This window comes from Lepus europaeus, chromosome 2, assembly GCF_033115175.1.
Source record: "Lepus europaeus isolate LE1 chromosome 2, mLepTim1.pri, whole genome shotgun sequence".
Lineage (NCBI taxonomy): Eukaryota > Metazoa > Chordata > Mammalia > Lagomorpha > Leporidae > Lepus > Lepus europaeus.
Window position 1 is genome coordinate 19108709 of NC_084828.1, and position 12618 is coordinate 19121326.

A 12618-nucleotide genomic window follows, 5' to 3' on the forward strand; every position below is an offset into this window, starting at 1 on the left:
AGCCTTGTTTCTCACTTGATCTTGCTTGTAGAGTTGGAAAAGCTTTTGCGTTTTTTGTGTCTCAAGTAGGCAATCTAGAACGCCAGGAGGAAGACGAAATTGCAAAGCATCCCCCCAGCCCCCCAGGGAAAGGTCTGGAAGGGGAACTCGCTGGAGAACTCTCAGGGGGACACTTGTGGCAGAAGCGGACAGACGTAGGGAGTGGTGGGGAGGCACGAGGACCCGGGCAGGCGCGCGTCGGGGGCGTCTGCGGGTGGGGCGCGGGACGCCGGCGTGTGACGGTGCGGGGCGCCGGTCTGCCTGGGACCTGGGCGGCCGCTCTCACCATTGTCCGGGTGGCGTTCCGCCTGGGAGCGTTTCCTTCCTATGGGTCACGCCGCCCCTCCCTCTGTCTGCACAGCAGAGCCGCTCAGCCCCCTCTGAGGGCCGAGGAGGTGGAAAGGCTCAGCCTGGGGCGCTTTCGTAACACGGACGTAGCCTTTTCCCTTCCTGGTAGGAAGAGAAGGGAGGGGTCGCGGAAGGAGGCCGATTTTCTCTAATTCCTGCTGCACACTTTCTCCCTAAAGACATCGCCCCTGGGCTCCGAGTGCTGAAACGGGGGTAGGAGGGTGTTCCTTGGGGGCCCCTGCACTCTGACGTTTCTGCCCGCCGGGCCTGGGGCCTGCAGTCCCCAGAGGTGGGTGCAGGCACCCAGGCGGCAGTGAGTGGGTTCCCCAGCAAAGCCAGGACGGCGTACCGCCCTTTCTTAGGCTCCAGGAGCTGAACCCCGTTCCAGATCACCTATTCGGGAAATGTGAGCCCGGGTAGTCCGGGGGGACGAGGAGAGGGTGAAGGTCAACGCAAATGAACTTTTAAAGGTCTGCGGCTAGGTTGGTGTCCCCTGGCCCCCTCCCTCGGGCATGCCTTCCATGAGAAGTGCCAGGGCCAGTCTGCTTCCCCGGGGACGAGTTGGGGAAAAGGCAGAGCACACGGAGATGCGAGGTAGGGCGGAGTATTTTTCTAGAAAGGGCAGCCCTGGCTTATCTCCCAGATTAGGAAAGTGGGGGCTGCTGGGGGAAGGAGGGGAGAGGAGGAGGGACAGCTCCAGCGCCGGCGAGTTTTGGAGAAAGGACTCAGCTGGCCACCACCCCGCAACTCTACCCACCCCTCCCGCCCCCAGGAACTGCAGCCCAGCGCGGGAACTGTATTCCCGCACCCGAGGGGCCGCAGGAAGGGAGGGCCGCGCAGGAAGCCGGCGGGGGTAGAGGCCCGCGGGAAGGGAGAACCTTCTCCCCCGAGCGGCCCCGCAGCACAAAGTACTCGTCATCGCGCCCTCGCGTCTTCCGCCCCCGGACTGACGAGCCGTGGCGCGGAGCCAGCGCCGAGGGCGCCCCCTCCCCCGCCAGGGCCCGCGGCGCTGAGCGCGGTTTATTACCGGCTGAGCTCAGGGGGGCGGCGTCTTTAGGTTGGAAAGGCAGCCAAGAGGGAGGAGGGGCTCCGTCTGGCGACTATAAAAGGGCGGCCCGGGCTGCCCGATTCTTGCACTGGCTGGAAAGCGGTTCGGAGCCAAGGGCCTTTGCAAAGCCGGGGCGCACAGCCGGCGGGAGAGGCCAGAGCCCTGCTCAGCGTTGAGCAGCACCGCGCGGCCAGCAGAGACCGAAGAGGGGCGCCAGGCACCGATCCTCGCGTGGCCTCCGGACCCGGAGCCGCCCCGGAGCGCTTCTTGTCCTCGCAGCGGCCCCTCCGCAGCGCCCAACTCTGCGCTGGAAGGAACACTTCCCGCGCTCCGGCAGCGCCTGCTCCCCTGTCTCTGGGAGCCTCGGCTGTGGCCGGCTCTAAGCGCACTTGCAAAGAGTCACAGTAACTTAACTCTAACGATCCAAAGCGAGGCCAGCGAGGCTCAGCTCTCCTGACCCGAGCAAAAGCTCCCTCGCTTGGGGCGTGCAGCGCGCGAGTATCTCCCGAGACTCCAATGCAGCGAGCGGTCCCTGAGCGGCCCCAAAGGCGCACGCCGGGCAGCTCCATGGGCAACGCCGAGCGGGCGCAGAGGTCTTGGAGATCTCAGCCCGCGCCCAAACTACTGCTGCTCGCCGCGGCCGCCGCGCTACTCGCAGTTCCCGGCGCGCTTGGGCGCCCCGCGGAGGAGGACGAGGAGCTCGTGCTGCCGGCGCTGGATCGCGCCCAGCCACCCGGGACCACGCGGCTCAGCTTGGATGCCTTTGGCCGGCGTCTGCACCTGGAGCTGCAGCCCGACCGCGGCTTCCTGGCGCCCGGCTTCACACTCCAGACCGTGGGGCGCAGACCCGCGCCCGAGGCGCCCGGTCTGGACCCCGCCGGCGACCTGGCCCACTGCTTCTATTCCGGCACGGTGAATGGTGACCCCAGCTCGGCCGCCGCCCTCAGCCTCTGCGAGGGCGTGCGCGGAGCCTTCTACCTGCAAGGCGAGGAGTACATCATTCAACCCGCGCCTGCGGCCGGCACCGAACATCTGTCCGCCAGCGCCGCCGCCGGGGAGAAGTCTCCCGCGCAGCCACAGTTCCATCTCTTGCGGCGCAGGCGGCGGGGCGGCGGCGGTGTCAAGTGCGGGGTCGTGGACAAGGAAACCCTGCCGGAGGGAGGCGCAGGGCTGGAAGGCGAGGAGCCCGGGGTGCAGTGGCCTCCGCGGGGCCAAGTGCCAGAGCGCGCTGGACAACCAACAGGTAGAAGAGCTGCTCCCACTGTCTCCATTCATCCCCTCGCCGTTTTCTCTCTCCCACGCCCCTGGGGGGTGGGGGGGGGGACCCGACTGTTTCTGGACGCAGATGCACAGTGAAAGAACGTGGGGTGAGGACTGGGTTGGGGAAGCAGATCCTGCTAGAAAACTTAATTCCTCCTGCCTGAATAATGAGCAACCCGGAGAGGATCCAAAGTCAGCGATTCTCTCCAGACTGAGGCGAAGCGGTTCCGCCGGGGAGGGAGGGTTTGAAATGGGACTTCTTACATGCTAGTTGAGCGTGAGCGTGAGCAATTGCTTTCCATCCCTCTCAGCTGTTTCTTAATGACTTTGTGTGGACTCTGGCCGGGTAGCAGCTTTTCACTGGGTTTTGTAACCGCTGCCTGTGCGGCCACCCCTTCCTTGCACTAAGAGGAGGGCGGAGCTGGAGAAGGCGGCAGAGAAGCGATGGTCATCCCGGGTTGTGCCCGCGCCAGCCGCACCGCGATCTCTGCTCCGGGCCCTGCTGGTCTCTTCCCTCCTTAAAAGGCTGACGGGGACGGCTGCCTACGGGCCCCTCTGCAGAACCTGCTTGGGAGGTCTCTACCCAGCTTGCCCCGCCTCCGCGCGCCTGCCACCCCGCCTCCCTGCGTGCGCTCCCTCTCTTAGGCCATCATTTGGGCCCAGAGCCCTGCGGAGTGTGGACCCCCGCGGGCTCTTTCTGCTACGCCTTCGCCTGACTGTAGTCTGCTTTGCTCACTGTCCAGGTCTTTTGTTTATTACGTTGGTGCCTTTTTCTCTTTAACTTGCTCGCTGGGCTTGTTTTAGGTTTCTTCCTGCTCCTGGAAGGGTTTACGTGGTCACAACCCTGTCTGGGGACTTCCCTGGGGTTTGGGGCTCAGTCAGGAGTCAGGGGGCTCTTTTCCAAATAATCCTGCGTGGCTCGAGGCAGAAGCTTGTTTCCCTGGGATAGTAAGCTTAGGGCAATGGCTGCTGGACACAGTGGGTGGTCTTTGTGCCCGGAATTGGCAAGAGCAGAGCGCCCCAGGGACCCCTGGAATGAGAGAGCTGAGCCATGCAGGCTGAGAGCCCTTCAGGCCCGGCCCCTTGGCGGCAGCCCTGGCCCTGCCTTGGGCCTTCCACGTGGAGCGCGATGATCTCATTCAGGATTTGCGTCCTGGCTTGTGCAGAGTGAGTCAGGGCGCTCTGCCTGCTGCCTGTGCTCCAAGGCTTACTACAGCCGTGCAGCAGGATGTGCCCACACCTCCCTCATGCTTCGGGCTCTCAAAGAAGACAAAAGAAATCCTCTCTCTCGCACACAAAAATACCTTATTTATAGCAACAGACTACATTTTTAATAACGTTTTCAGGGAAAAGAGATTGCAAATAGTTTTGTTATTGTTGTTCCAAGGTGTATTTTCGTCTTATTTGCTGTGAGTGCTTTCCTTATGTGCCCTGGGAAGGTATCTATTCTTGGAGAGACTGCCCAAGAGCAAAATGTCTTTCTTGTGTCTTTACAGGAACTGGAAGTGTAAGAAAGAAGCGGTTTGTGTCCAGCCCCCGTTATGTGGAAACCATGCTTGTGGCCGACCAGTCGATGGCAGAGTTCCACGGCAGCGGGCTAAAGCATTACCTTCTCACCTTGTTCTCGGTGGCAGCCAGGTTGTACAAACACCCCAGCATTCGGAACTCGATTAGCCTGGTGGTGGTGAAGATTCTGGTCATCTATGAGGAGCAAAAGGGGCCAGAGGTGACCTCGAATGCGGCGCTCACTCTGCGGAACTTCTGCAACTGGCAGAAGCAGCACAACCCCCCCAGCGAAAGGGACGCAGAGCACTACGACACGACGATTCTCTTCACCAGACAGGTGAGGGCCCCAGGGATGTGCTGTCCTCTTAGCAATCTCCTCTGTACCGAAAGGCACCTCGTCAGGGTTTTTTTTTTTTTTTTTCCAAAAATTAATTCATTAATTAATTTCAGGGGTAGAGACAGATAACACAGAGAGCTCCCTTCTGCTAGGTCATTCCCTGAAACACCCATAACAGCCGGGACTGAGCTGGACCAAAGCCAGGAGCCAGTGATTCAACCCAGGTCTCGCACCTGGGTGGCTGGTACTCATTACTTAAGCAAGAACTGCATTAGCAGTAGGCTAAAGTCAGGAGCTGGGGCTGGCGATCAACCTGGGCACTCAGATAGGCGATGCGAGCTTCTATCTTAACCTGTGTGTTAATGCTAGGCTGAATGCCCCAACCTGCACCAGTGTTTGTGCACCCAATTTTTTAACAGCTAGCACGATCTCATCTTATTTATTTCTACCACAGTTTTATCATCTTGAACTTAATGGTTGCATTAGGAAGAAGCTTAGTGAAAGTCATGCAAAGTCCTAATAAGTTCAACGCTAATAAATGTAGATTCTTCAAAACACATGAACTCACACCCTGCCAGGAAGTTAGATTCCTGAGAATCAGACTGTCCGCATTACTAAAGATGTATTTCTGCTCCTTGTAGGATCTGTGTGGGGCTCAGACCTGTGACACTCTTGGGATGGCTGATGTTGGAACTGTGTGTGATCCAGGCAGAAGCTGCTCAGTCATAGAAGATGATGGTTTGCAAGCTGCTTTCACCACAGCCCATGAATTAGGTAGGTGTGTTTCAGAGTGAGAGTGAATTAAGCCCTATTCACAAACTCAGCATGATAAATAGAGACTAATGTCAGAGGGAGAGTTTGCAGCTTATTCTACTATCATGGGTACGACACATCTATAGACATGGGGAACTGTGCGGGTTTGGAAATGTACATAGTTGTTTATACCCGTAAAAAGTAGACAGTATCTCCTAAATGTCTTTCTTCCTCTAAAAACGTCATTTTGTAATGTATGAATTCCTGGTGGGAAAAAATATTGCAAATGACCCCATATTTTAATGAGGGTTTTGGATTGCTTCCTAGGCCACGTGTTTAACATGCCGCATGATGATGCAAAACAGTGTGCCAGCCTCAATGGCATGAACCGGGATTCCCACATGATGGCGTCCATGCTCTCCAATTTGGACCGGAGTCAGCCTTGGTCTCCGTGCAGTGCTTACATGATTACATCGTTTCTGGATAATGGTCATGGTGAGACGCTCAAGCTGTTCTTTCTAGACGGCATCCAACATTGCATGGATAGCATTACAACTTCACCAGCGCTTTCTTTTTTTTCTTTTACTTTTGCCTCCTGCAAAATTACCTTTCACTGTCAAGGTCATAAAACGTCCAGATCTGAATTCCTAATACATGATGGTGCTCTAAGTAGCTCCCCACATCCATTCATTCACATTTTTAGCAGAACAGTAATTTCCTGTCATTGTTAACACAGAGCTAGTCTCTTGGGAGTAATATCAATGGTCATGCAAATCTTTCGGGCGTTTTCCGCCATTTGCTCTTTATCATCTTATACAATGTTTTCCGAAACTGTGATATACCCTCTGCGTGAGTTTATTAACTATTTATTAATATTGGCTGGCATTTCCTTTTCAGGGGAATGCTTGATGGACAAGCCCCAGAATCCCATACAGCTCCCATCGGATCTCCCTGGTACCTTGTATGATGCCAACCGGCAGTGCCAGTTCACTTTTGGGGAGGAGTCCAAACACTGCCCTGATGCAGCCAGCACGTGCGCCACCTTGTGGTGCACTGGTACCTCTGGTGGCCTGCTGGTATGCCAGACCAAACATTTCCCTTGGGCGGACGGCACCAGCTGCGGAGAAGGGAAATGGTGTGTCAACGGCAAGTGTGTGAACCAAACCGACAAGAAGCATTTTGATGTGAGTTTTTCTACCGAAACACATTTACACTCCTTTGAAATTGAGAATTAAAAATAACAAAGTGATGCCCAAAGATCGCATTCCAGACACCTCCATCTGTGTCCTTTCGTGGGAATGCAAGATAGCTTATTTTTAGAATTGACTCACTGGCCTGTATTTTTCTCTTTGACCTTCTAAAAGTTCTCGGTAGACAAGCCTAATGCTGGTGGTATGTGTCTCCGTTTAGACACCCATTCATGGAAGCTGGGGGCTGTGGGGGCCCTGGGGAGAATGTTCCAGAACCTGCGGTGGAGGAGTTCAGTACACAATGAGGGAATGTGACAATCCAGTCCCGAAGAATGGAGGGAAGTACTGCGAAGGAAAGCGAGTGCGCTACAGGTCATGTAACATCGAGGACTGTCCAGATAACAGTGGTGAGTAGCAGTGGGCTCTGACCCCTAGAGGTGGGGTGAAAAAGATGTGCCTATAACAGAAGCTTTGAAATTGGAAGCCGGTAATGTCATCCTGTCTCTTTCCAGGAAAAACCTTTAGAGAGGAACAATGTGAGGCTCACAATGAGTTTTCAAAAGCTTCCTTTGGGAGTGGGCCGGCAGTGGAGTGGACGCCCAAGTATGCTGGCGTTTCGCCGAAGGACAGATGCAAACTCATCTGTCAAGCCAAAGGCATTGGTTACTTCTTCGTTTTGCAGCCCAAGGTACTTTCTACCACACTTACTTTTTGCCTAAGAGCTCAGGCCACAGCTTGCTGTGCAATCTTCGACACACTTTCTTATTTTATATATTAGCATATTCAATTTCAAATTCAGACTCCTTTTCCTGTATAGACCTTGGCGACTGCCTGCTTTGAGTTTGTTATGTCCATTTAGGAATCAAAGCTTAAGTCCAGCACTTAAAATTGCTGCAGTTGCTTAGACGTACTCCTTTATACACAAAGAAACACCGTTTGACAAATCAGGTGTGAGCCAGGGTTCACATACAGCTCGTGGTTAGATAAATTATTTATTAACATAGCAACCAGCAGTTTTAGATAATCATTTTGGAATGGTCCAAAGTACTTGTTTCTGGACCCTGGACCAGCAGTGACACTTGCAAAAAAGACTTAATGCGATGGAGCTCTGAGCTTTGACAATTTTTATGTTTGAGAGCATATATTGAGCAAAGAGAAGCGTCATTTCTTTTGCTATCCTAATGAAGGGATAAGGCTGGCTCTGAAATACAAAATGAAGCTAATTTGGTTGAGATTATCATTTGTTGTTAGCACCGAGGCTGTGAAAATATTCCTAGGTTGCAGACTCAACATTCAAGAAATGTTTTATGAAGCACCTGCTATTGCCACCTATTATTCTAGTCACTGTAGCTGTAGCAGCAAACAAATTGACCAAGATCCCTACTTTCATTAAATATAGATACAGAATAGATAGGCCAACAATCAATCAAAGCACTTTTTTTTTTCTTTTAAGTTTGTACATTATTCTGGGAAAAAAAAAAAAAGCCAAGAGAACACTAAGGTGAGACATGTGGGACATGTGTGGATAGTTCTACTTTCCTTAGCAGGGTTGGGAAAACAGAGAGGAAAAGCTGAGAGATACTGTAATAAGGTCTCTTCCCTTGCTAGTATATAACACCAGACACCTGTTCTTTCATTTGCAGGTTGTGGATGGCACTCCTTGTAGTCCAGATTCCACCTCTGTCTGTGTACAAGGGCAGTGTGTAAAAGCTGGCTGTGATCGCATCATAGACTCCAAAAAGAAGTTTGATAAATGTGGTATTTGTGGAGGAAATGGATCTACATGCAAGAAAATATCGGGATCTGTTACTAGTGCAAAGTGAGTTTTTAAGCACATTCAGAAATCGTATCATTCAGCTGCATGCACCTTTTTACAGGTCTGGGGGTGGGGAATGTATTAGAAATGAGTAGCACGTTTTTAAATAATTAATCAGCCAATGAGAGATTTCTATCTATTTTCCTTGCATATAGACCTGGATATCATGATATTGTCACAATCCCAACTGGAGCCACAAACATTGAAGTCAAACAGCGGAATCAGAGGGGATCCAGAAACAATGGAAGCTTTCTTGCCATCAAAGCCGCCGATGGCACATACATCCTGAACGGCGACTTCACTCTCTCCACTTTAGAGCAAGATATTACGTACAAAGGTGTCGTCCTGAGATACAGCGGCTCCTCTGCAGCGCTGGAAAGAATCCGCAGCTTTAGCCCTCTCAAAGAGCCCTTAACCATCCAGGTTCTCACAGTGGGCAATGCCCTCCGGCCTAAAATTAAATACACATACTTTGTGAAGAAGAAGAAGGAATCTTTCAATGCTATCCCCACTTTTTCAGAGTGGGTCATTGAAGAGTGGGGCGAATGCTCTAAGTCCTGTGGAACGGGTTGGCAGAGGAGACTTGTGGAATGTCGAGACATCCACGGGCAGCCTGCTGCCGAGTGTGCCAAGGAGGTGAAGCCAGACAGCACCAGGCCCTGCGCGGAAGTGCCTTGCCCACGTTGGCAGCTGGGGGATTGGTCACCATGTTCCAAGACTTGTGGGAAAGGTTACAAAAAGAGAACCTTGAAGTGTCTGTCCCACGACGGAGGGGTGCTCTCGCATGAGAGCTGCGATCCCTTAAAGAAACCTAAACATTATATAGACTTTTGCACGGTGGCAGAGTGCAGTTAAGTGGGGCCAGTTTTAAGGGAAAGGCAGGGTGGAAGGGCTGAGATGGGGGAATCAATAGGGCTGGATGGATCCAATGTAACCTGGTGACCAGTGAGGTGTGTGGGTAACGGGGAGTATAGACGTAGGGAGAGAAGGAGTTAGATCATCAGAATAGCCTTCCAGTTACACATTTCATAGGCTAGTTAATGAGGATTATTAATGTCCGAGCAAAGATAGATGAGTAGTATGATAACGCCCCAGGGCATTATTTTTATTATTTCTTCTGTTACATCGATTGCAAGTTTTTGAAAAATGGAACAATTGTCAAAATAAGTAAGAAGTCTTACAACACGCGTTTCTTGGTACTGATTAAATACTTTATGAGGTTGGGAGATGAAAAGCAAAAGAAAGATGAGATTTTATTAGAAGACACGGCTTACTTTACCTCACTTGTAGTAGAGGGTCAGAGGAGCACAGACAGGACAGGAGACCAGCGCTGCTCACGGCCGCTAGGGTTTCAGAGCATGGTTAACCACTTTTCTCCAGAGTTAGGACTTCAGATAGTTCAACAAGAGAGAAAACCCTCAGCAACGTGAAATGACTCAAGTGGCTTTGTCTTGACCTTCTGGTACCATCTCAGTCTGCATTTGTGTAATTCATTTCAAGGAAGAAGCAGTTCCGTGTATTTATGAAAGTACATTAAGTCTACAATGGCAAAAAAAAAAAAAAAAAAAAAAAGCAGCAACATAGTAGATGCTGGAAAAAGCTAGAAGAGGCACAATGCATTTGGTACTTCTGACCTTACTTCCCTCCTTATGGAAGCCTACTTTGGAGACATGGAGGTGAAAACACAATTTGTGTCTCAACAAAGTTAGTAAGATTGGACAAAAATGATGGAATGCCAGAAAAAGAATGGGGTGTACAGAGCAGGGTCCCACAGGTTTGGGGACATTAAGATCACTTGTCTCTTGTGGGGAGGCAGCTGAGGGGTAGCAGGTCCATCCCCAGCAGCTAGTTCAACAGTCTTATCCTGGTGAATGTCTGTTCAGCTCTTCTACTAAGAGAGAATATGACTTTTTTCCATGTGTATATAGTAAAATATGTTACTATAAATTATATGTACTTTATAAGTATTGGTTTGGTGTTCCTTCTAAGAAGGACTATAGTTTGTTAATAAATGCCTATAATAACATATTTATTTTTATACATTTATTTCTAATGATAAAACTTTTAAGTTATATCGCTTTTGTAAAAGTGCATATAAAATAGAGTATTTATACAATATATGTTACTAGATATAATAAAAGAACACTTTCTGAATGTGTGTGTGTGTGCATGTGTGTATTTATTTTCTGAAATGGGGATTAATTCTTGGGAGGGAAATCTCAGAATGTGAAGATAGATTTTTTTTTCTTAAATTCCTTGGAAATGAGATTTGGTTCTAATGAAATATACTCCACATATCCTTGGTTTATGAAATGCTAAAAAGAAAGGAATCTATGATACTTTAGTGATAGATAAAGTTATAACTAATGTATCTAACAGTCTGAAGGTACTTTGAAAAGTTTGAGAAGAAAAATAAGCTTATTTTGCTGCAAAATTTTTTGAAGTCCATGAATAGTTTAATCATAATACACATTTTCCACGACCGTTTTGAAGACTGTTGTATGCATGGGGTTCAAAAATTTTTATGCCAAAATAAACTTATCTTTAAATTCTATTTTCCATGAAGGTTTTAAAAATATCCTCATAAATATTCCATGGTTGGCAGAATTTTCCTGGAAAGAGCCAGTTAGTAATTCTCCTATATACCACTCTCTGGTTCATACCACCTCTGTCAGCTACTCATTGTGCTGCTATATTTAAAAGTATATTTAAACACCATAAATGTATAGTCATGCCTGTGTTCCAATAAAGCTTTATTCATAGAAACAGACTCAGATTTGTTCTGTGGGCTTAGTTTTCTGTGCCCTAATGTGGACCATACATAAGTCATGGGTGGGGAACTTTTTTTCTGCCAAAGGCCATTTGGATAATCACAACATCATTCATGGGCCTTGAAAAGCTATCAGTTTAAAAACCGGCCTGCTGTAGATTTGCTGAATTTTTGACGCAGGCTTACAAACACCTTGGCAGTGCCAGACCAAATGATGTCTGGGAACTTATATTGCCCGTGGGCCAGACGTTCTCTACTTCTGATTAAATGGATAGATGGTGAGGTTCTGGGTGCTTTCTGAATTTCTACCGCTTCTCAATTATATTACTTAGGTAAAACTATGTGAAGGTATTTAAGCTATTGAGTAGACAATGACGCCTCATAAGTTACATTTGGGATAGATATACATGGTGAGTCACTCTCTCCAAATGTTTCACTTGCTCATCAGGAATACCAGACATGGTTTGGAGAAACTTGGAAACACCCAGGCATCTGGGTAGTCTTGTAAATCATTATATTTTAAATCACAAATGGTACATTAATGACTTTAAAAGTTCATACTGCTTCCAAAATAACTATATATTTTTGAGGAAACACTTCGTTTCCTGGAAAATATATATTATGTGGTTAACCACAGACATTTTTGTTTTCATGAAATTTTACATTTTGACCCTTTTTTTCACCCTCTGTAAAATAGAATAAAATAATGTACTAATTTCAGATTCAGAAGGTAACTTCAAAGTTACCCTCAGAGTTGCTCAAAGGATTCTTCTCCTGAACAATTGAACATGACTCCCAGGAGGCAGGTGTAAATGTGCAAAGGGTGAGGTCAGGGTGGAGAGAGTCATGTGAGTCTCTGGTGGACATTTTTCAATCCACTAGGCTTCAGGACTGAAGGGTAAAGGTTAAGTCAGTTCTCACATTGCAGGAACTAGTCTTAGTTCCATAGAACTCATTTAAACACAGGATTTGGCCATGCAATGCAGGGATTTGTCTTGTACTTTGAACCAAAACCTCTACTCACAGCCTACATTAGCACAGCATAGATCCCCATAGTAAGTGACATGGAAAATACACACACACACACATACACACATGCTTGAACACAAAATTAAGCTCTGGCCCTCATTTGCTATAAGTATGCTGTTTCAGAATGAAATACAAATACCTAGAATGATAACCCATACTGTTGAAAAAGTCATTTTCAGCCATGAGAGGTTTCTTACAATTTTTGTGAGATTTAGATTGATTTTTATATAGTATAAGTAAATGACAAGTCTAAAATTCAGGACACGAAGAGATTAAGCCAGATGAAAGATTTCCTCCTGTCTTCCTTACTCTCAACACAAAGTAATATTCAACAGCTTTTTCCTTTTAGCATAAGGTTGGGTTGAGCAGCTTAAGATACCCACGTGGACAGCACAGACAGGTTGGTTCACAATCACATCCTGGTGCTGTGGATTGGCACCTGACTACAGCTGTTGTGCCCTCTCCTGCTGCAGATACAAACAACAAGACGGGATAATGTTCTTGAAACACTCAACAAATAAC

The 12618-nt window shown here is 48.9% G+C and overlaps 1 protein-coding gene across 1 annotated transcript; it reads left to right on the forward strand.

Moving 5' to 3' along the window:
• Window positions 1-1533: 1533 nt before the first annotated feature.
• Window positions 1534-9896, forward strand: ADAMTS1 (ADAM metallopeptidase with thrombospondin type 1 motif 1). Its single transcript, XM_062206388.1, has 9 exons — window positions 1534-2678; window positions 4192-4538; window positions 5180-5312; window positions 5619-5786; window positions 6189-6475; window positions 6702-6888; window positions 6994-7169; window positions 8125-8300; window positions 8453-9896. Exons 1-9 carry the CDS (start codon window positions 1952-1954, stop codon window positions 9150-9152), a joined length of 2901 nt encoding a protein of 966 aa, XP_062062372.1. The 5' UTR covers window positions 1534-1951; the 3' UTR covers window positions 9153-9896.
• The last annotated feature ends 2722 nt before the right edge of the window (window positions 9897-12618 follow it).